General features: G+C 51.6%; 2 protein-coding genes across 2 annotated transcripts; both read right to left on the bottom strand.

Annotated features, from left to right (window-relative positions):
* Positions 1-334: 334 nt before the first annotated feature.
* On the bottom strand, positions 335-2100 carry LOC136462898 (SNF1-related protein kinase regulatory subunit gamma-like PV42a). The gene is made up of 3 exons (XM_066461941.1): positions 1474-2100; positions 1013-1364; positions 335-926 (listed from the first exon to the last, which is right to left on the bottom strand). The coding sequence occupies exons 1-3, from the start codon at positions 1974-1976 to the stop codon at positions 483-485; spliced, it is 1299 nt and encodes a 432-aa protein (XP_066318038.1). The 5' UTR covers positions 1977-2100; the 3' UTR covers positions 335-482.
* A 267-nt stretch (positions 2101-2367) lies between these two features.
* LOC136462899 (protein PECTIC ARABINOGALACTAN SYNTHESIS-RELATED-like) lies at positions 2368-23594 on the bottom strand. Its single transcript, XM_066461942.1, has 8 exons — positions 23110-23594; positions 22944-22994; positions 22765-22855; positions 21927-22015; positions 20883-21002; positions 3656-3799; positions 2902-3513; positions 2368-2777 (listed from the first exon to the last, which is right to left on the bottom strand). The coding sequence occupies exons 1-4, from the start codon at positions 23458-23460 to the stop codon at positions 22008-22010; spliced, it is 501 nt and encodes a 166-aa protein (XP_066318039.1). The 5' UTR covers positions 23461-23594; the 3' UTR covers positions 2368-2777; positions 2902-3513; positions 3656-3799; positions 20883-21002; positions 21927-22007.
* Positions 23595-23962: the final 368 nt, after the last annotated feature.

Raw genomic sequence — 23962 nt, forward strand, 5'->3', positions numbered from 1 at the left:
AAAAAAAAAATCGTGTGTTGCCAGGTGCTAAACACACCCGGACAGGCTCGATGCTTTCTCGCGACAGCCCCCCCCCCCCCCCCCCCCCCCCCCCCCGTGCTCGAGCGCTTGAACGTTTCCAGCTCGCGGCTCGTGAGGAGGCAGTCAGGCACATCATCATCGCTTACAGTCCGACACTGATCGATCCTGCCGTCTATCACTGGAAACACCGGCAGTGCATCACGTATTTATGGTTGATGACCAGTAAAACGATGCAAAAACAGACGTGACGATGAAGGCGTGTAAACGAAATACAACGCCTGGATCGGAGCCAGAGCCAGGAGCCTAACAAAGCAACAAGGCAAAACAAGCTCGCCGGCGGCCGGCCGGACCGACCGCCGATAACACGTCTCGACCGCTCTTTGCTGCCGCGCGTACCCTGCAGCAGCAAGACAGGCGGACGCTACGGACAGACAGCCACTACCAACTTCAAAACGACACGATCACGACACGATGCTGTGCAGCTCCCGGTCCTCGCCGAGCGCGGCCTCCCGCACCGCCCGGAGGATGTCGGTGAGCGACACCACGCCGCGGAGGAGCCCTTCCTCGTCTACCACCCACAGCCGGTGCACGTGCCTCGACGCCGCCGCCTCAATCGCCTCGCCGAGGGTGCTGTCCGGGGAGCACGTCACCAGCGCCGCCGACTCCTGCTGCTGGCCGCTCTGCTCGTCGTCAGTGGCAACGGCGGCAGCCGCGGGGGTGTCGGCCGGGGTGCTGGTGTCCGTGGCGTCGGCGCCGGGGACCACGGGCCTGTTGCTCCCCCGGTACTCGGCCACCTTCCTCTTGAACTCCGTCACGCTGATCCCCAGCCACGGCTGCAGCCGCGCCACCGGACAGTTACGCAGGTCCGTCGCCGAGAACGTCTCGATCGCCCTTTGCCCGTTCCCCTGCAGCAGCACAACAGGCAACAGGAATTTCAGACAGGAGATGGCGTCGCCGGGGTGTTCGGATCGGAGGTGCGTGCAGTACTCACGTATTGAAGGGTGGTCTCTGTACCGCTACCAACGGCGGCGGCGTCCACGACGGGCACGGCGGTCAGCGATGCCGCCCGCATCGCCCTGATGGCGTCGATCACCTTGGTGCCGCCGGCGACCGCGAACACCGTGTCGTTCACAGCGCCGAGCTCGCGCACGGTGCGCGACAGCACGCCCCTGAGCTCCGCGCCGTGCGCCCTGAGGAACCTCACCACGTCCATCTGCGTCAGCATCCGGTACCCCGGCGCCGACTCCACCAGCTCCACCGCCACCACGTTGTCCGCCGAGCTCTCCAGCGGCACCAGCGAGCGGTGCACCCCCTTGCTGAACGTCTCCATGCAGTCCAGCACGCTGGTGCAACAAAACGAGCAGGTGATTACGTACATGTCGCGCACGCGCAGATTTCTACCAGTCGTTCATCGGAGAAAAAAAAAAAGAGCGTGGAGATCGGCCGGCGTACCTGGTGGTCGGGTGGAGCGTCCATAGAGTGAGGCCCTCGAGGGAGTGGCCGATGACGGAGGACACCGGCACGGCCATCCGGCGGTCGAGGTCGACCGCCTCGCCGTCGGCCTCGGCGTCGTCGCTGGCCTCCGCGATGTGGGCGAGGATGTCGAGCATGTTCACCATGCCGATGTAGTGCTTGCGGACGACGCCGGTGGCCGGGTCGGACTCGAGGATCATGGACCCGCCGGCGCCGATCCAGTGGCCCGGCGGCGCGGCCACGGCCACGCCGGAGACGCGCGTGGCCAGGAGCGCGTTGGCCGTGTGCACCAGCGTCGCGGTGTAGGGGACCTCCACCAGCCGCCGCTTGGCGCGCGCCAGCTCCACCACCTTGCGCTCGCGGAGCACGCCGCAGAGCCCCGCGCGCGCCTTCTTGTTGCTGCTCTCGTTCCCGCCGGCGACGACGCCGTGCAGCGCCAACTCCTGCCGCTGCTCGTCGGAGGGTGCTCTAAGCTGCGCCATTGCTGATCACTCTTTCTAGCTGCTCTGCTACTTCTCCTGTCTCTCTTCTGTTCTTGTTCGAGAACCAATCCAGTTCTTAATAGCTTTTGAGTGCATCGAGTTGCAGGAGAACGTGGCGGGCAGAGAGGCGGCATGGCTCTGCCGAGCTGCCGCGTGGAAGAAACGTCACGACTAGCGAGTTCACGGTATCCCACGTCATGTCGGCAGCCAAATCTCAGGTGAGTCATTTCTTGGCTCAGTTTGGTAAATCCAAAAGGAGTTTTGGAAAAGCAGGTTACTGATATTATCTTCATTCACAGATTTGTCCAATACATTTTCAGCAAGAACTGATCTATGTCAAACTACAGATTAGGCCAACAAAATACATAGAAAATCGTAGGTGCTTAACTAATGGAAGCATACTAGCTGAAATGCTGATGGGAGTGGCTACGGACTACTCCTAGCTCCTAGGGGAAGATGGCTCGAGAATACGAGGACTCGGGAAGGCCCTCAGGCTCAGGCCCTGCACATGCAGGGCGTGAGCGGGTTCTCCCAGAGATCGTAGCTGGGGAAGGTGGGCTCGGGGAGTCCCGTCCGCGCGCGGTGCGTGACCACGACGTCCTCCGCGAAGGAGGCCCAGCCCATGTCGGGGTCGCCCAAGGACTTGGACAAGAGGCCCATGTCGGGGTCCCCGATGATGAGCTTGGCGAAGTTGCCGCCGTGCGTCATCACGAACACGTCCGACCGCAGGCACACCAGGAAGTCCAGCGACGCCAGGCTCGTCACGTGCCGCCGGAACGGCGCCAGCTCCTCCTTCGTCACCTGCAAATGCACGGCAATGGCTTACTGGTTTCAGCTTGATACAATAAGTGGGTGGCCATTTGGTTTCATGGGTTCAAGCAAACAATGTGTTGCCACTGAGCTGTGGATTTGTGCCTGTGCCTACCAGCGACGCCGTAGACTCGCCCTGACGCGACGTATATCTGCGTTCCGCTCGTGTACCCCAGTGCTCGCAGGATCACAGCAATCTCACCGGGCTCAAGAGGGCAACGGCCTTTTTTTTCTCTTCTGCAGTGCCAGTGGCCACAGATGGGATCCATTCTGCACGCAGATATACAAAGAAGAGAAATTCGTTAGAATGGCATGATATTGGCCCCGTTCGGATGGAGGAGTTTGGGCTGATTCTTGCTGAATCAGCTGGGCCTTTTGTCCGTGCTTCATTTCTCCCAGGCCTTCTTTCTCAGTACAGTGTAACAGATATACAACTTGTTCGCTTAGTCATATTTAACTTATAAGCCAATGCTTATCCGTCAACGAATAATATTTTTCTCTCACATCAAACCAGCCAAAAGCCAACAGTACTTTCAGCCATGACTTATAAGCCAAACCAGCCCAAACAAAAACAGGGCGATAGCTAGTCCAGATTCGCGTCACCTTGGAGCGCCTTGGCCATACTTTCTGCCTGTAAGCGGCCATCATCGCCTTCTTCCCCCGTGTGCCAACAAATTCACAGAAAGAAAGCCCCACCATTCCTTTTTCAAATCTCAGGTGAAGAGCCCTTTAATAAGAAAAAAATGTCAATATTTTGATTGTGAAAAAAACTTGGAGAGCAACTCCATCTGCATTGGATAATGTCTTGTATAGATACAAGCTCTACTGTACACAATATCATCCAACAAAAAGGATAGTTAATAACGTACATGTACGGATTTATGTTGCCAGTTCTGTTCCTCATTCTTGCTGCAAGCTTATCGGCCATTTCCTCAATATCAGGTAGGAACTTTAATGCATGATAGTTAACTCTGCATCTTAGTCGGTTAATCTCCATTGGTACATTATCATACCTAAACATTGAAGTTTCACATAGCTTCAGACTGTTCCATTGAGAGCATATTAATGCGAAAAGATACGACCATTGCACAGAACAAAGAACAAAAGCGAAGAACAATGCACCCTTTACCACAGCATTAAAGACGATCAGATGTTCTGAATCAAAATTTTAAATGGACAGGAAAAACACCAAAATGTTGCACTCAAAAGTTTACTTACCCCAACCTGTCGACAAATGGCTTGATAGACATTATCTTTTTCTCTTTGATCCTTGGAAGTACATTATCAATATAAAACTGTGCTGAAGCATACTTTGGGATGTTCTTCACGGTACGCCTCTTACAAACCCGTAATTCAATATCATGGAAATATTGATAACAACAACACTTTAAGTCCTAAACAAGTTGCGATAAGCTAGAGTTGAAACCCAACAAAAAACAATAAGGTTCAGACACGTGAATAGATGTCTTCCAAGCACTTCTATCTAAGGCTAAGTCTTTGGGTATATTCCATCCTTTCAAGTCTCCTTTTATTGCCTCTACCCAAGTCAACTTCGGTTTTCCTCTGCCTCTCTTCACGTTACTATTCTGGCTTAGGATTCCACTACGCACCAGTGCCTCTGGAGGTCTCCGTTGAACATGTCCAAACCATCTCAACTGGTGTTGGACAAGGTTTTCAATTGGTGCTACCCCTAATCTATCACGTATATCATCGTTTCGAACTCGATCCCTTCTTGTATAACCGCAAATCCAACGCAACATACGCATTTCCCCGACACTTATCTGTTGAACATGTCTTTTCGTAGGCCAACATTCTACACCATACAACATAGCAGGTCTAATCGTTGTCCTATAAAACTTGCCTTTTAGCTTCTGTGGTACCCTTTTGTCACATAGGACATCAAATGCTTGCCGCCACTTTATCCACCCTGCTTTAATTCTATGGCTAACATCTTCATCAATATCTCCGTCTCTCTGTAGCATTGATCCTAAATATCAAAAGATATCCTTCCAAGGCACTACTTGACCTTCCAAACTAATATATTCCTCCTCCCGAGCAGTAGTGCCGAAATCACATCTCATACTAAAACCTTTGGACTCCAAAGTCTCCCGCCATTACTACAGTTTCTGATTCACTCTTGTCCGGTTTTCATCAACTATCATTACATCGCCCGCGAAAAACATACAACAAGGGATAAATAAATTTCTAGTAATATAAGGATGAGTGCAGAGAGCATATTTTTTTTTAGAATAGGGAACATAAGATAAGGCAGCAGAGCATCTAATGCAAAGAAAAGATATTTGAACAGAACCTTTGTCTTCACTTTGATTTCACAAAAAGGGCAGACCCAGTGCCGAAGGCTCCCACATGAGTGGGAGTTTGGGGAAGGAAAAAACCGAGGCAAGCCTTTCCCCCGTAAAATCCGCGGAGAGGTTGCTTCGAACCCGCGACCTGGTGACTCAGTGAGACAATTCTCAAAACTGCACCAGGCCTGCCCTTCTTCACTTTGATTTCACAGGTTCACAAAAAATTGTCTTAATATAGTAGAATGTTGGATAAGTTGTATATAAAACAACAACAACAACAACAACACATAGTCTTTCAGTCCTAAGCAAGTTGGGGTAGGCTAGAGTTGAAACCCACCAAGAACTCCAAGTCACGGTTTAGGCACTTCAATATCTGCTTTCCAAGCACTCCTATTCAAACATAGATCTCTAGGTATATCCCAAGCTTCAAATCTCTTTTTATTGCCTCCCCCATGTCAATTCCGGTCTTGCTCTACCTCTCCTCATATTATTAGCTTGGCTTAGGACTCCACAATGCACTGGTGCATCTGGAGGTCTCCTTTGGACATGGCCAAACCACCTCAACCGATGTTGGACAAGTTTTTCTTTAATTGGTGCTACCTCTAGGCGATCACGTATATCATTGCTCCGAACTCGGTCCATTCTTGTGTGACCGTAAATCCATCACAACATATGCATTTCTGCAACACTCAGTTGTTGAACATGTCGAATCTTTATAGGCCAACATTCTGCACCATACAACATAACTGGTCTAATCGTCATTCTATAGAACTTACCTTTTAGCTTTTGTGGTACCCTATTGTCATAGAGAATGCCAGAAGCTTGTCGCCACTTGATCCACTCTGTTTTGATTCTATAGCTAACATTCGTATCAATATCTCCATCCATCTGTAGCATCGATCCCAAATACCGAAAGATATCCTTCTTAGGCACTACTTGACCTTCCAAACCAGTGACGGACGTAGGAATTGAAAATTGGGTGTACAGGTTACATATATATACACATGTCGAACCAAACCATTGTGGCGTATGTAAAGCTAAATGTCCATCAATTCAAAGCAAACAGTACTAGAACTAGAGCAGAGTACATTAGTACAATTAATTAATACATACAATATTTTTGAAGTCTCAACTAATAAAGGAACATTACAAATTTATTCGACGAGCTCTTTTTTAGTCTCTTTGGCACAACAGTTGATGAGCTCTTTTGTATCCTAGGGGATGTCAGCATGTTGTTCTTTGGAGCATTCTTTAGAACAACCCTGTTAACATATTCAAAAATTTCTACTAGCCAATTGAGAACTTCTAGAAAATTTCCTTTGTTAAGAGACCCCTCACTTTCATCATGACCACGACATGCTAACCCTTGTCTCAAAAGAAACCTCAATCACTTAAGTGAATAACTCAAACATGCTTTGTACATAACTTTCTCTTCCGTGGTTTGCTTCACTAAAGTGTTTGCTATTGATGTTCCAGTTATAGAGAAGGAATCAAATTTCTCTTGAGCTAGACGGTGTGACTTGCAAGCAGCATGTTTGTCAAATTTACTTGTATAATTCGAAAGCCTAAAGCCTCTGTCGGTACAGAAAGTGACCAACTAGTGAATATTTATAGTTTTGTTGTACGTTATGATCGGAGGTTGCCTAGCACTTAATGACATAGGATTTATACTGGTTCAGACAACATGCCCTACGTCTAGTCGAGCTCGGTCGGTGACTTTATACCTGAGCCCAGGTGCTCGAAGTTTGCAGTGGGGTTACAAACGAGAAGGAGAAAGATGAGGTGTACAAGAGGTCCGGTCGGCTCCGATCGAAAGGGCCGAGAGCGATAGGAACTTCGCTATGAGCTAAGTGTTCAAGCGGGTGCTTGAGGTCCGAACCTGACGGTTCTGTGGTTGTGAGCTATTGATCTAAGAGACTCTGATCAACTAGAATCGGTCTCCCCTTGTTGGAGGAAGCGCACCCCCTTTTATAGATGAAGGGGCGGCTTTACAAGTGAGAGGGAAATGGTGCGCATGTTACCGAGCATTGCTGCCCACGCCAATGGATACAAGATAATGGTAGGCGTCCACAACACTGTTGACGTCACCGTAGTATGTCAGATGCATGTGGACGGTGGAGTGGTAGATGTCGGTACCTGCAAATACTGTTCGATGCCTAGAGACATGTGAGGAGTCTCACCACGTTCACCCTGGTACGGTAAATCCCGACACCCACAACACTATCGATGCCCAGAGGCACGTGGGGGGCCTTACCGTATGGGAGTTTTAGCGGCGCCTACAATACTGTAGAGGGAGATGTCGGTGCCTACAATATTGTTTGTGTTAGGGTGACTATAGAGTACTGTTCCGTGCAGGGTATGGTCCTTGGTACAGTGGTTTTGACTTGTGAGCCTTGCCTTGCTTTTCTCCGCACGTCTTCTGGTTCCTACCGAGCGGACGTCCCCGGTCGGATGGCTCCAGTCGGCTCTGAGTGCGTCGGTCGGAGAAGAGCGGTGAGCAGGGTTCCTGCGAACCCCGGTCGGAGATACGGGGTCGGAGTCGAAAGTAGCGTTTTGGGCCAGGCCTTCTGATTGGAGAGGCCATCTGGAGGTGGCTGGAGTCGAAGCGAACGCTCCGGCCGGAGAGGTGGGCCGAAGTAGCCGACGAGCGAACGTTGTTCCTCTTTGGCCAGACCTTCCGGTCGATGACTGGACCGCCCTTCCGGCCTGTCGTTTTAGACTCTTGGGCCGAGCCTTGGCGTGGAAGCCGGTCCCCGAGGGACCCCGGGTTTATGAACCCGACAGGAGCCACCGAGCCCACGGACGATTCGGGTAGAATTGTCCGGGGGATTTTTGTCTTGCCGACGGGTGTGCACGAGCACACCCGCGGGTGTAGCCCTTGAGCCCTCGGGCGGTTCAGGTGGAACCGTCTGGGGGGTTTTCTGTGTCATCAGGGGAGGCTTTCTGTTTTGTCGACGGGTGCGCGCGAGCGCACCCGCGGGTGTAGCCCCCAAACCCCCGGGCGGTTCGGACAGAACCGTCTAGAGGGTGTTGTTTTTAGCAGGTGTGTGTCCGGGTTTTTAGTCTGAGACGAAATTTTGTCAACCAAGGCGTCGTTGTGCAGCCAAGACGTTTTTAGGCGCAAAGATTGGATTAAGACAGAACTTACTGATCCCGGTGTCGATGCGCGCCATGGATCGGGCGAGGAAGTTAGTTCGGGCGTGAGAGAGCTCACTGATCCTGGCGTCGATGCGCGCCGTGGGATCGAGTGAGGGAGTTAGTTTGGACAAACCCTGGCGTCGGTGCGTGCCGTGGTTTTGAAATAGTTAGTTTAGGGGTAGGACGAGACCGAGACCGTGGGTCCTGGCGTCGGTGCGCGCCGTGGGACCGGGCGGGTCGGAGTCGTGGATCCCGGCCTCGGCGCAGCCCGGGTGGCCGAGGTAGTTAGTTTTTGGTTAGTTTTTGGGATCAGACGAGGCGACTAGGCGGTGCTCGTGGATCCTGATGACGCAAGTTCGGGGTCGCGGTCCCTGAATTTTTTGGAGCGCAGTCGGAAGTGTAGCCAAATGACTCGAGTTCGGAGTCACGATCCCTGGATTTTTGAAGCGCAGTCGGAAGTGTAGCCGGATGACGCGAGTTCAGAGTCGCGGTCCCTGGATTTTTGGAGCACAGTCGGAAGTGTAGCCGGATGACGCGAGTTCGGAGTCGCGGTCCCTGGATTTTTGGAGCGCAATCGAAAGCGTAGTTAGTTGGTTAGTTTACAGATCAGACGAGGAGGTGCTCGCGGATCCTGGCGTCGGTGCGCGCCGTGGGACCGGGCGAGTCGGAGTCGTGGATCCTAGCGAGTTCGGAGTCGTGGTCCCTGGATTTTTGGAGCGCAGTCGGAAGCGTAGTTAGTTGGTTAGTTTATAGATCGGACGAGGCGGTGCTCGCGGATCCTAGCGTCGGTGCGCGCCGTGGGACCGAGCAAGTCGAAGTCGTGGATCCTAGCGAGTTCGGGGTCGCAGACCCTGGCATTTGTCTTGAGCCCCCGAGCCCTGTTGGGCCTTCGTAGGGGTCGGTGTGAGTTGTGTGCGTTACCCCATCCTCGGTTCCTCACAACCGGAGGGGCTGAGTCTTGTCGTCTGTCCTAATCGCTCGAGCTCGAACGACGTCGCTTGGTGAGTTCGCTAACGGGTATGATCGAGTGGAATCCAGGTCCATCGTTCGTGACGGGGTCGACATAGCCCTCTTGTGACATTCCACTACTCCTTTAGCTGCAACCCGGTAGATGCCTGGGTCGTTCCAGAGACTGACCCGGGTGGCCTAACGGCCTCCCCTCGATGGAGATTCTATGGGCTTGGTGAGAGGTTCAGGATATAACGAGAAGGTTGAGATGACCTGGTCTGCCAGACCGGGCGAGGGCCGCACGGGGCTCATCTATGATTTTCTCCCCTGGCTCTGTTGTTTGCTCATGTCGAATGAGGCAACCGCCGCTTCGTGACACAACACGGAGCGTTGTGATGCATTTCGCTGCACGTGCGATGCTTAGTTCCCGAGCCCCCGGGCGATTCAGGGCCCGAATCGTCCGAGAGGCGCGGGCGTATGGAATGAATGCGCGTATGGATGTATGAAATGATTTATAAGGAAATAGAGGGGTTCGGTAGTGTTTACCTTGTCGAATGGAGTGACGGGGCTCAGAGAGCTTCAGTCAGAAAATATCCGACCAGGACCCACGCTCATCGTTCGTGACGGAGTCGGCATGGCCTACATGGGGCGTCCCTTCGCTTCCTACCTTGGTAGTTGCACCCCTACCCAGGAGCTATCTCGACTGCATGAGAAGGTCAGGAGCTGCATGCGACGCCCTTGAAGTACCCGTTGCGCTTGCCGAAGCCGAGGGAGCAGAACCGAGCGGATCCTTGGCGGTCGCAGTAGTATTTGCAGTAGTAGAAAATGTAAAAGTCAAGTTTGTAGGTGAGTCCCTGTGTGAACAGTTTTTTTGTATCAATGAATACATTAGTATTGCCCTTGTGACAGAACCACGATATCCGTTCTCTGTTTATATCCTAGCATAATCTTCGTTTTTATCCTTTCTCTCTCGTACCTGCCCATTTTGTCCCGTAGGGTGCGACCTTGGGAGTCCGGGGCGTGGCTCGCGGGGCTCGGCTGCTCGTATCCTTAGGGAAAGGTGGGGTGCGTTCGGTTGGGAGTCAGAACAGAGTTACGTAGGGTAAACAAAGACATGGAATGTGTTTTCGTTCGGGGATAAAGTTGTTTATTATGTGATAGTAAAAAGAAAAGGGGAGGTAATTTTTATTATTGTTCCCTTATGGAGCCCCCGAGCGACCCGGGCTGAAAGTGTTCGGGCCGGGGTGCTCTTACAGGAGCATGTGTTTAACTAAAAAAAAGTTGGTTAGACCAAATTTAGAGGAAAAACGACGTAGCTGTTCAATGTTCCAAGTGTTGGTGAGAGCATTGTCGTTGTTGTCCTCTAGTCGGTAGGTGCCTGGTCGGATTACTTCGATCATCATATAGGGCCCTTCCCATGGTAGAGAGAGCTTGTGTTTTTCCTTCGTTGATTGGGTCCTCCGGAGTACGAGATCGCCGACTTCGAGTATCCTTCCCCTAATCTTCCTTTCGTGGTGCCTGCGGAGGGTTTGTTGGTAGCGAGTGGAGCGGATGATGGTCGTTTCGCGGGCCTCTTCAAGTAGGTCGACCGCGTCTTGTTGAGCCTCCGCGGCTCGGTCGCGGTCGAAAGCCTTCACTCTTGGTGAGTCATGGTCGAGGTCGGAGGGCAACACTGCCTCAGCTCCGTAGGCCAGGAAGAAGGGTGTGAATCCCGTGGATCGGTTTGGGGTCGTTCTTAGGCTCCAGAGGATCATTGGGACCTCTGTAACCCATCGCCCAGCGTACTTGTTGAGTCGGTTGAAGATGCGTGACTTAAGTCCTTGGAGGACCATGCCATTGGCACGTTCGACCTGACCGTTAGTTCATGGATGTCCGACCGAAGCCCAGTCGATCCTGATACCGTATCCGTCGCTGAAGTCAAGGAACTTTTTTCCGGTGAAGTTAGTCCCGTGGTCAGTGATGATACAGTTAGGAACACCGAGCCGGTAGATGATGTCGAGGAAGAATTTGACTGTCTCCTCCGACCGGATGTTGGTGATGGGTTTGGCCTCTATCCACTTGGTGAATTTGTCGACCGCTACAAGTAGGTGAGTGAAACCGCCTGGGGCCTTTTTGAGGGGTCCTACCATTTCGAGGCCCCAAACCGCGAATGGCTAGGTGATGGGGATGGTTTGGAGCTCTTGTGCTGGCAAATGGGTTTGCCGAGCGTAGAATTGGCATCCCTCACACCTGCGGACGACCTCCTTCGCATCTCGTAGTGCGGTGGGCCAGTGAAAACCTTGGCGGAAGGCTTTTCCGACCAGCGACCTTGGGGCCGCGTGATGCCCGCAAATGCCGGCATGGACCTCGAGGAGGAGCTGCCTCCCTTGGTTGGTGGGGATACACTTCATGAGTACCCCTGATGGGCTCTGTTTGTAGAGCTCGTCACCGAGCGCGACAAAGGTCTTGGTGCGTCGAGTGATCCGTCGGGCTTCAGTCCTTTCGAGCGGGAGAACCTCCTCGAGGAGGTAGGCGAGTAACGGTACTCTCTAGTCGTTTTGATCAAGTGCCAGCACGACGACGTTCGCAGGTGACGTCGTCATAGAGGTGCTAGGATCGGGGCCCCCGAGCGCTGGCATGGCGTTGGGGTTGGAGCTCCCGAGCGTCGGCTGGGCGTCGGGGTGTGCCTGGATCGGACTTTCCAGGATGTGGGAGAATGGCTCGTGGACGTCGTTGATGAAGACCCCGCTCGGGGACGGATCCTGCCTGGCGGCCAGTTTTGCAAGCAAATCGGCGGCATCGTTGTCCCTTCGAGGGATGTGATGCAGCTCGATCCCCTGGAATTTGTCCTCGAGCTTGCGCACCTCTTGGCAGTATGCTGTCATGAGGGGACTTTTGCAGGAGGACTCCTTCATGACCTGATCAACGACTAGTTCCGAGTCGCTGCGAACGTAGAGTCGCGTAACTCCGAGCTCAATGGCGATGCGTAGTCCGTTGATAAGGGCCTCGTATTCCGCGGTGTTGTTTGAAGCCGAAAAGTGGAGGCGGATGGCATAGCGGAGCCTACTCTCGTCCGGGGAGATCAGAACCACTCCAGCTCCCGAGCCGAGCGCCATTACGGACCCATCGAAGTACATTGTCCAGTATTCGTGGGTGACATTAGAGGTCGGCAGCTGGACCTCCGTCCATTCGACGACAAAGTCCGCGAGAGCTTGTGACTTAATAGCGGTGCGGGGGTATACCTGATGTCATGGCCTATGAGTTCAAGTGCCCACTTGGAGATTCGTCCCGCGGCGTCGTGGTTGCGGACGATGTCTCCGAGCGGGTACGAAGTGACGACCGTAACTTTGTACTCGGTGAAGTAGTGTAGGAGTTTCCTAGTCACCATCAGCACGACGTATAGGAGTTTCTGCACTTGGGGGTACCGGACCTTGGGGTTGGTAAGTACTTCTCCGACGAAGTATACGGGTCACTGTACCTTGAGCTGGTGTCCCGACTCCTCTCTTTCAACAACCAGGGCGGCACTCACCATATGGTTACTTGCCGCGACGTAAAGGAGGAGGGGCTCTCCCCGTTCGGGAGCGACGAGAATTGGGGCTGACGTTAGGGACGTTTTGAGGCTTTCGAGAACCTACTAGGCTTCCTCAGTCCAGACGAAGGTGTCCGTCCTTTTGAGGAGCTTGTAGAGTGGCATCCCCTGTTCGCCGAGCCGGGAGATGAAGCGGCTCAAGGCAGCCAGACAACCAGTGAGCCTTTGTACGCCCTTGACGTTGCGTATGGGGCCCATGTTGGAGATGGCCGTGATCTTTTCGGGGTTGGCCTTGCGCCTCTTGTCGTCGAAGCGACGAAGGCGCTGCTTGGCGGGCTTTGAGCTCGGGATAACGCGTAGTGCGTGCTCGGCGACCTTCCGTGGTATCCCCGGCATGTAAGAAGGTTGCCATGCGAAGACGTCACGATTGTCGCGCAGGAAGTCGACGAGCTCGCATTCCTATTTGGCAGGGAGCTGAGTCCCGATCCGCACTGTTTTGGTTGGGTCGGTGGGGTCAATACCCACCGCCTTGGTTTCCTCGAGCGGGAGGAAGCCCACCGAGGAGGTCGTTTTGTTGCAGTCTGGGACTGCTGGGGTTGACGACTCCCCGAGCCGTGGGAGCTCGGACGAGTTAACGACCGCGGTTGCGAGCTCGTAGTGCTCGCGGTCGCACGCGAAGGCGTGCGAGAAGGCGCTACTCATGGTGATGACGCCGTTTGGTCCCGGCATCTTCAGCTTGAGGTAGGTGTAGTTGGGGATTGCCATGAATCTTGCGTAGCATGGCCGCCCCAAGATGGCGTGGTAGGACCCTGAAAAGTCTACCACCTCGAAGGTGAGGACCTCCGAGCGAAAGTTGGACCGGCTACCGAATGTGACGGGCAGATTGATCTGTCCGAGCGGGTATGCCTGCGCTCCCGAGATGACCTCGTGGAAGGGGGAGCCCGCCAGGCGGAGCTCCGATCTGGGGATGCGCATGACATCGAGGGTGTCGATGTATAGGATGTTGAGGCCGCTGCATCCGTCCATCAGCACCTTGGTGAGGCGCTTCTTGCGGACGATAGGGTCGACGATGAGCGGGTAGCGTCCTGGTCTCGCGACGTGGGAGGGATGGTCCCTCTGATCAAAGGTGATCGGGGATTCCGACCAACTTAGGAAGGAGGGGACGACCGTCTCGGCGGCGCATGCTTCTCTATAGCGGACCTTGTGCTGGCGCTTGGACCAGACGGCGTCGGATCCGCCGAAGATCATGATGCACTCCTTAGGCTCAGGGAAGCCGTCTCCGTCCTTGCCTGCCGCACCCTCCTTCTTGGCTGTCGCCTCTTTGCCGTCTCCCTCCTTTGGCCCCCGGCCTGTCGAAGGAAGCATTTGAGGAGCTCGCATTCCTTGTAGAGGTGCTTGACGAGGTAGGAGTGGTTGGTGCATGGACCGCCCATGAGTTTGTTGAAGTGGTCAGGCAATCCCTATTGGGGCTGCTTGGCCGTGCGATCGGCCGCGACGACCAGCGTGGAGCTGTCCGACCGGCGTCGATCTTTTTTGTTTTTCTTGCCCCTCTGCATGGAGGGGCCTTCGTCTAGGTCCATGCGCTTGGCTTTCACCTTGTCTCGGCCTTCGCTGAAGACGGCTCCGACCGCCTCCTCGCCAGAGGCGTGGTTGGTGGCGACGTCGAGTAGGTCGCAGGTGGTACGGGGTTTCAAGCAGCCAAGCTTGTGGATCAGGGACTCATAGTTCGTCCCGGAGAGGAACGCGCTGATGACGTCTGCGTCGACGACATCGGGGAGGGAGTTGCATCGTTGGGAGAACCTACGGATGTAATCCCGTAGGGATTCATTGGGCTCCTGCTGACAGCTCTTGAGGTCCCAGGAGTTTCCCGGGCGGACGTACGTCCCCTGCAAATTCCCGACGAAGACCCTCATAAGGTCCGTCCAGTCACGGATGCTGTCGTGCAGAAGGAATTCAAGCCATGCCCGAACATGTTTCCCCACACAAATGTGAAGGTATTGAATGATGAAATAGTCATCATCCACTCCTCCGGCCCGACAGGCGAGCCGGAAGTTTTCGAGCCAAATGCCTGGGTTTGTCTCCTCAGTGTATTTGGTGATGTTGGTGGGCGACCGGAAACGCTGCGGGAACGGTGCTCTCCGGATACACTGGCTGAAGGCTCGTGGCCCCGGGCCCTCAAGACTAGGGCTCCGGTCGTCTGGCCAGCGACCACGCCTGGGGCGCGTTTCACCGCTTCCCTCGATGGTTTGGCCGGGGTCCGTGTCACCTGCTGCCGTACGGTGGACATCGTTATCGTGTCGAGCCCAATGCCAGTTGCCGATGATGCTACGAGCGTCCTGGTGCGAATCGGGCCGCTCATGTACCGGCGGTTGGCGTGGAGCAGGCGCCAGGCTAGACCGTGGCGCGACTGCCGCACCCCGAGCCTGGCCTGATGGCTGTGGCGACGAGCGAATGGAGCAATCCGTCTGGCGCGTCCTCGTCCCCCCTATGGGGAGAGAGGGCGCGGGTCGGAGTCGCGACGCAGAGCTTTCCGCCTGTTGGACGACGGCGGTTTCTACTAGAACCCAAAGGTTCCGGTAGACTGCCCGCTCTTGGGGGTCGGCGGGCTCGGGAACGCCACGCAGAAGCATTACCACGACGGCGATGTTCTGGCCAGCCCGGGCGAATTGAGGGAGATCGTTCCCCTCGTTCATGATGTCGTGTTGGACCTGACGGGCACAACCCTGGGCGCTGCCCGCCGGGCCATGCGCGTGGGGCGCAACGGGTTGTACTGACGACGCCAGCGCAGGCGGCTGCTGGTTCTGCTGTCGTTGTCGTAATTCCTCGGCGTGTGCTTGCCCAGACGCGAGGGCCCCCGCACGCGGGTCCGAAGGGGCGTGAGTTTGCGTAGACTCCACAACCACCGGCGGCTGTCCCGGAGCGTCCGCCATACCACACTCCCGGGACGGACGATGGCGGGGTGCCACGTCACCAATGCTGGAACCGTCGCTATCGCCCTCGCCATCCGGGAGTTCGTGGGAAACGGCAGGAACACAGCCTGCCATTCCCACGAATTCGGACGTGAGGGGGGATGGTGCCAGCATCCTTCGGAGCCCCCGAGCGTATGCATCCGCGAAGGACGCGAGGCCATAGGGGAACCGATCGTACGGTGTTTGAGGCATGGGCGGTACATTCCCTCCGAGTGATCGGTGGGAGATAGTAAATAAAGAGCGAATAACAGTACGCATATTACTTACAGTGGGGTTTGAGCAGACAGTTTGCTCGGAATGAAGCGCAGATGCCGCGTCGTCGAAGTCGCGCGTCCCGGAGTCGATGGAGGACGTCCCTCCGATGGGTGCCAGGTCGCGAGCCTTCTCGCGGGGGTGTAGTACGCCGAGTCGGTCGGCGACAAAGTCCAGGCTTCCGAAGAGGAAGGCCTGGGATGGCTCGAAGACGGGTGGAACCCGCATCCCGGCGGGCGAGAGTGCGGGAAACTCCAACGAGCCGAAGCGAATTGTATCGCCCGAGCCCGCCACGGCGGGAGTGACGGAAAAATGGGCCATCCGATGACCAAAAAGTGTTGAACGTACAGCGTCTTCCCCACGGACGGCGCCAACTGTCGGTCGGTACAGAAAGTGACCAACTAGTGAATATTTGTAGTTTTGCTGTACATTGTGATCGGAGGTGGCCTAGCACTCAATGACATAGGATTTATACTGGTTCAGGCAACGTGCCCTCCATCCACTTGGGGTCGGTCGGTGACTTTATTCCTGAGCCCAGGTGCTCGAAGTTTGCAGTGGGGTTACAAACGAGAAGGAGAAAGATGGGGTGTACAAGAGGTCCGGTTCGCTCCGGTCGGAATGGCCGAGAGCGATAGGAACTTCGCTATGAGCTAAGTGTTCAAGCGGGTGCTTGAGGTCCAAACCTGACGGTTCTGTGGTTGTGAGCTATCGATCTAAGAAACTCTGATCAACTGGAATCGGTCTCCCCTTGTTGGAGGAAGCGCACCCCCTTTTATAGATGAAGGGGACGACTTTACAAGTGAGAGGGAAAGGGTGCGTATGTTACCGAGCCTTGCTGCCCACGTCGACGGGTACAAGATAATGGTAGGCGCCCACAACATTGTTGACGTCACTGTAGTATATCAGATGCATGTGGACAGTGGAGTGGTAGATGTCGATACCTGCAAATATTGTTCGATGCCTAGAGGCATGTGAGGAGTCTCACCACGTTCACCCTGGTACGGTAAATCCCGACGTCCACAACACTATCGATGCCCAGAGGCACGTGGGGGGCCTTACCGTATGGGAGTTTTAGCGATGCCTACAATACTGTAGAGGGAGATGTCGGCGCCTACAATAATATTTGTGTCAGGGTGGCTGCAGAGTACTGTTCCGTGCAGGGTATGGCCCCTGGTACAGTAGTTTTGACTAGTGAACCTTGCCTTGCTTTTCTCCGCACGTCTCCTAGTTCCTACCGAGCGGGCGTCCCCGGTCGGATGGCTCCAGTCGGCTCTGAGTGCGTCGGTCGAAGAAGAGCGGTGAGCATGGTTCCTGCGAACCCCGGTCGGAGTCGGAAGTATGTTTTGGGCCAAGCCTTCCAATCGGAGAGGCCGTCCAGAGGTGGCTGGAGTCAAAGCGAACGCTCCGGTCGGAGAGGTGGGCCGAAGTAGCCGACGAGCGGGCGTTGTTCCTCTTTGGCCAGACCTTCCAGACGGTGACTAGGCTACGCTTCCGGCCTGTCGTTTTAGACTTCTGGACCGAGCCTTGGCGCGGAAGCCGGTCCCCGAGGGACCCCGGATTTATGAACCCGACAACCTCCATTCACAAAACTATTCCCACCTTTAGCTGTTTTATTCTTGAACAAATAGCAAATAAAGCAAAATACAACATCTAGTTTTACACTATACTCAAGCCAACCATATGTATCAAACCAACTAGGTACAAAGCGACGTTTACCTCCAATATCTTTTCTTGGAAAATCATGTCCTCGAGGTTGACATGCCCCCAATGCAATATATCTTTTTCTCACATCAGCTTGATCATTGGGATTATAACTTGATATGAGAATCCTCTCCCCAGGATCATGTGGAAGCCAGTTAACATCATAAAATGCCTCTTCATTGATATCATAATCATCAATTTCATCATCAATTCCCTCATGTTGATCTTCTTGTATTACCGCTATTGGCACTACATCTCCCATAACTTGAGGCTCTGTGCTTGCTACCTCTGGTTCCACTGTTTGCAATATCGGTGTCGAGTTACTAGCTATAGATGGTTTTGTTCTCTTTGCTGCTCTAGTCCACAAAGACTTCAAATCAACACCTTTAAATCTCTTTACTTGACTGAATCCCTACAATTAAATATATATATATGCTTAATTAAACAAATATGAATCAATTGCAAATTTGCAACAACCAATCAAAGATGAACTAATACTGTCTACTGAGGGCTAGATGTCTAGAACACCAACCTGTGGTGGTTGTGGCTCTGAACTTGTTGTTTGAACTGTTGACGCTGCGTCTGCGTGTGGGTGCGGCATCGGTGTGGCTTGCTCCATCTCGTCCTCGACGACTGCGATATCTTCCCCCAAGCCGGTCATAGCCTCCGCTTCAGATGCCTTCACGCCGGCCATGGGTTCTTCTAGGCGCATCTCATCCTCAGAGCTAAGATCCGCGCGACGGCGACCGACAGCCGTCCGGCGCCCGCCGGCGCTTGGTGGTGCCATAGGCAGCGGCGCAGCGCAAGCGAGGAACTAGGAAGGGGATTTTTTTTGTTCGAGACGATGCAGCAGGGGGCGACGAGCGCTGGAGCCTGGAGGCGACCACGATGCTCTGGTAATTTGGTTCCCTCCGTGACTTTCCTTCTTGGGCTAGCAGGCCGGCCCAGCTAGATGGTGCACGGGAGGAGGCAAGAAACTGGCCTTTTAACACTTTCTTGGATCAAATATACAGAGTTTGGTCTACTTACATGTATTATACATGTATATGCATAGTAGCTGTAAATTTTTTCTCAAAATTATTGGGTGTACATCTGTATGTACACCCATGTCCACGTACTGCGTCTGCCCACGTTCCAAACTCACATCTCCCTCCTCCTGTATAACTCCGTCAAAGTCGCATCTCATGTATTCGGTTTTAGTTCTGTTCAATCTAAAACCTTTAGACTCAAGGGTCTACAGCCATAACTCTAGTTTTCTATTTACTCCCACCTGGCTTTCGTCCACTAACACTACATCATCAGCAAACAACATACACCAAGGGATATCCCCTTGTATGTTCTTGGTAACCTCATCCATTACCAAGGCAAAGAGATACGAGTTTAAGGCTAACCCTTGATGAAGTCCAATTTTAATCAGAGGGTAATCTGTGTTACCATCGTTTGTTCAAACACTAGTCACAACATTGTTGTACATGTCATTGATGAGGGTCACGTACTTTGATGGGACTTTATGTTTGTTCAAAGACCACCACATAACATTTCTTGATATATTGTCATAAGCCTTCTCCAAGTCAATGAAAACCAAGTGGAGGTCCTTCTTCTACTCTCTAAACCGCTCTATAACATGTCTTATTAAGAAGATTGCTTCTATGGTTGACCTTCCGGGCATGAAACCAAATTGGTTTATTGATATCTGCGTCGTTCCTCGCAGGCGCTGCTCGATGACTCTCCCCCATAACTTCATATTGTGGCTCATCAACTTAATTTTCTGATAATTAGTACAACTTTGGATATCTCCCTTGGTCTCGTAGATTGGTACCAATATGCTTCTTCTCCACTCCTCAGGCATCTTGTTCGATCAAAAGATATTGTTGAACATCTTGGTTAGCCATACTTTAGCTATATCCCCGAGACATCTCCACACCTTGATTGAGATACCATCAGGGCCCATCGCTTTGCCCTATTTCATCTTTTTCAAGGCTTCTCTGACCTTCGATTCTTGAATCTTCCGCACAAAGCGTCTGTTAGTGTCATCAAACGAGTCGTCCAGCTGAACGGTGGTGTTCTCGTTCTCACCATTGAACAATTTATCAAAATACTCTTGCCATCTATGTATGATCTCATCCTCCTTCGTCAAAAGCTGCTCCCTCTCATCCTTTATGCACTTGACTTAGTTGAAGTCCATTGTCTTCCTATCGCGAGCCCTGACCATCCTATAAATGTCCTTATCTCCATCCTTCGTACTCAAACGTCGGTAAAGGTACTCATAGGCCCGCCCCTTTATCTCACTCACCGCTTGTTTTGCAGTCTTCTTTGCCACCCTATACTTCTCTATATTGTTTGCACACCTGTCATGATACAAGCGCTTATAACACTCCTTCTTTTTCTTAATAGCCTTTTGCACATCTTCATTCCACCACCAAGTGTCTTTCGAGTCGCATCCACTCCCTTTGGTCACTCCAAGCACCTCTGAAGCAACCTTCCGAACGCATGTTGTCATCTTCTCCCACATGCTGTTTGCATCGCCTTCATCATTCCAAGGGCCCTCTTCAATGATATTTTCCTTAAAGACCTTTGATGCCTCCCCTTCTAATTTCCACCACTTCGTTCTAGCAACCCTAGCTTGTTTGTTCCCACAAGCTTGCACCAGAAAGCGGAAGTCAGCCACCACCAGCTTGTGTTGAGCGACCACACATTCTCCAGGTATCACCTTACAGTCCACGCATGTTCGTTTATCCCTCCTTCTTGTAAGGACAAAGTCGATTTGACTAAAATACTGGCCGCTACTAAAGGTCACTAAATGGGACTATCTCTTACGGAAGAAAGTGTTAGTTATCATTAGATCAAAAGCTATGGCGAAGTCTAAGACTTCCACTCCCTCCTGGTTCCTACTACCATATAACCAAACAGTTATACCTGATAACATTGTTCAATTGGCCTGATTTTAAACTAGACTGCAAAAATGACATGATATAACCAAACATTTGTGTCATAACTCATCGAGATTTTATTTGGTGGAAAGAAAACAAGGAAAGACTGGTTCAAAACAAAAGCTAAGAATGCATGGGCAGTTGAGATATATGTCATATATAGGGACATGAAGGTTCTTTAAATTTCCCACCCTATTGAGATAATACCAGCAAAATCATAAACTTTCCTGATGATATAAAGTACCCAAATATTAATACATCCGTCATTGCCAACAGTATCTTGCATGTTGCAATATCAATTTCTGAAAGCTTCAGGTAATTAAAACAGAGTAAAAAACACCTACTTTATACTGGTAAACAGTTCATCCTTCTCTGTGAACCAGTCAGGGATATCTCGGACAATCCGTACATCATCCTTCAAATAATTTATAAAATGATCAACATCGAAGATGTCTTCAAATTTCCTGCAGAGAAGATATACGTTCTAAGAACCAAGACAATCTGGCAGAAAGCAAATAGTGTATTTAAGTAGGTGATATCATGTGAAAGTGCTCAAGGGAATTTACTTCAGTACACGATGGTCAGTATGAGACCAAGAAACATTCATACCAAATATGCGTGATATTGGGAATTCCTGTCCTTGTGGCTACATGAACTAGTTCAAATATGCCAAATGATTCAATTATCTGTTGATTCTCATCAGTATAATCCGTAAAGTGGTTTGGATACATTTCCATCCAAAATTAACATAGTTTATTACCTTTCTTGTCTGTTTATCAACTACAAATTAAACTATATAAGAACGGTGATGGATTTTCAGGTGAAATTACATTTATCTGCATTTGGTCCGATCAACTAGCACATATGTTTTTTGTTTGTTGTCCCAGTAATCACTAGTTCACTACCAAAGCACTGAAGCATCATAGCAGATTTCCTCATCGAAGGACATTATATGACAGGACAATACTACAATCACAGGAGAACATGAAAAATGAAGCACTGACTTCCAGTTCTAGAAGCATACTTTGATGTGTCAGTTGGAAATAGAATGACAGATACAATCATCTATAGATGATAGTATGCAAAATCATTCGGTGTTACAAGGTGTTTAAGCTAACAAAATTCCATTACACATATTTGGAGCAAATGTTTCAATGAAAGTAAGACCTAAAATAGTCGTCTTAGTTTTGACAACCCAAACAAGATTGCAGGTTTGATGAAAGACAGATCTGTTCATTTTTAACATTCTAGTCAAAAGTTATGTTCAGTTTATGGAAAGCTTAAGTTTTAGTTAACAAGATTTTATATGATACAATTACCTATTAAATATCGGCGAGGAAATAGACAAGAAGTATACATTAGAATCTGTAACAGGAAATAATACTTACGACTGGTCTTTCAAAATTTGGTCCTGCTTCAGAACAGCCAAAATAAGTGTTGCTCTCATTATTTTAGCAATTGCAACAGCATTACATATCTGCAAAAACAACAGATAACTGAAATTCGAATTGTTTCCTTTTGAGAGAAGTGACTAAAACCCTATTCCATTTAGAAAGCTAATGGACAAGCTCAAGAAACTGGCAAGGTCTGCTAAGGGAGAACCAGACTCTGTATTTAAAAACAGAAATTTCATCTGAAACCAGCTTTAGCAGGTCACAGAAAACACACATTATCAAAAGAAATAGCAAGCCTATATTGAAGGGTTATTATAGTTATGCTTGAGCAATGAGCAGCAACCACGCTAACAGGAAAAGAAGCAAACCTAGGCTTGTATATTGCAATTAGCACTCACACACAACTAGGTGAGCAAGGCTGAGGGACAGAAGTGCATACATACAGCTATGCGTTGCTGGTTTAGTCCTCCCTCGGCATGGATAAAAATATACCCAGAGGTTTCATTCACTGATGGGACATATGCATGATATAGAAATTTATGATATCATCACTTAGCAGGACCCAGTCATGAAAGGAAACAGATGTTAGATGTGCTGTCTCATAAATCTATCATCTAACATGAAACTGCACATAACAATTGGACGAGTTCCTGAGACATAGGAAATTCAGTCTTTGCACCAGATCAATAAACACTAGTTCTGAGAGATTGAAATTTGCACAATGTAGGTTATTGACCTCAAAGTGATCAGGGTGATGAATAAATTAGGGATGCAATATATGCTACATTGCTGTTTTTTCTCTTTAAGAAGAAAGCATGAAAGGTATACTCGCCTGAGGGCTCACAGCTGCGTCGCTCTGCACAGGGCTTCCAAGATGTAGTGGCAGCACGTGGATTCTCCCATAGAGATGGGGGTTCCTTCGTCTGCACCCAAAGCAGAAAATCTTCAGACCAAATGTTCCTGAAGCGAGCACGAGTCCCAAAACCCTTGGAGCAATGAAGCACACTTCACCTCAGGGCAGTGGAGCGTGATCCCCTCCTTGTGGCACAAGTATGGCGTGTTCTAGGATCAGACGGGCAACAACAACAACATCAACAGAATGTCAGTGGCAAATCGGAATCCTGACGAGCACCAATTGAATGGCATTGGGAAGACATGGGAGGGGCCAGGAGCTCACGAGGCGGGACCAGAGCAAGGGCGCGCAGAAGATCTCGGCGGCGAGGATGAGCGCGAGGAGGGCAAGCAGGATCCGGTAGGAGGACGAGACAGCGAGGGACCTGGGGTCCTCGAGTGCGAGGAGGGAGCGGAACGGGGACGTCAGCAGGTGGGCGCGCTTGTGGTGGTGGTGCGAGAGGAGAGGGGACGAGCGGTGGGCGTCCTTGCCGTCGTCGTCGACGCCGCCGCCGCCGCGGCTGCCGTGGGTGGAGGGTGAGGCGAGGAAGGGGGACGACGCGGCGGAGGCGTCGGAGTCGCGCTTGGCGGGGGAGTTGGACGCGCGCGCCGCCGTCGAGTGCCGCAGCTCCGCCATGGCCGCCGCCGCCACCACCACCGGCCGCGGCGAGCGGGAGTGGGAGTGTGCACTTGCTTCCTGTTGGCTGACGAGCCTGTCGCACTGTCGCTCTCGCCGCTCGCGACCGCGGCGAGCTGTGGGTGTGGCAGACAGCGCCGGCGGCAGGCTGTCAGTGAGTGAGCAGCATGCCAGCATAGCATGGCGGCGGAGATGGGCCGAGTAAAGGCCTGTTTTCTTTGGGCTTACTTCTTTTAAAAAAGTGATGGGCTTACTTTTGTAAAACCTCCGGATTGTGTGATATATAAACTTTCCACATGCGCCCTAGTTCATATAAGAAACGAGCTTTTTTTGAGAAAATATAATAAACGAGCTATTTTTTTGCCAAAATTTTAACCAATTATTGGCCAACCCAATTAATTTAGAATAATTTTTACCTCTAGCTAATTTAAACAGGCTCTAAACTGTATACCCAATAATTTTATTCCTCCAATTGATGATGGAGGTTGGGTCAAACTATATT

The sequence above is a fragment of the Miscanthus floridulus genome, chromosome 7 (assembly GCF_019320115.1).
Source record: "Miscanthus floridulus cultivar M001 chromosome 7, ASM1932011v1, whole genome shotgun sequence".
Lineage (NCBI taxonomy): Eukaryota > Viridiplantae > Streptophyta > Magnoliopsida > Poales > Poaceae > Miscanthus > Miscanthus floridulus.

Excerpts from the sequence above, each read along its gene's own strand:
- LOC136462898 (XM_066461941.1), bottom strand. The coding sequence starts at position 1,976 with ATGGCGCAGCTTAGAGCACCCTCCGACGAGCAGCGGCAGGAGTTGGCG. Across the intron at positions 1,365-1,473 it reads ACGCTCCACCCGACCACCAG|CGTGCTGGACTGCATGGAGA; the intron begins GTACGCCGGCCG and ends TTGTTGCACCAG. Across the intron at positions 927-1,012 it reads CAGAGACCACCCTTCAATAC|GGGAACGGGCAAAGGGCGAT; the intron begins GTGAGTACTGCA and ends GTGCTGCTGCAG.
- LOC136462899 (XM_066461942.1), bottom strand. The coding sequence starts at position 23,460 with ATGGCGGAGCTGCGGCACTCGACGGCGGCGCGCGCGTCCAACTCCCCC. Across the intron at positions 22,995-23,109 it reads CCTTGCTCTGGTCCCGCCTC|AACACGCCATACTTGTGCCA; the intron begins GTGAGCTCCTGG and ends GTCTGATCCTAG. Across the intron at positions 22,856-22,943 it reads TCACGCTCCACTGCCCTGAG|ACGAAGGAACCCCCATCTCT; the intron begins GTGAAGTGTGCT and ends CTTTGGGTGCAG.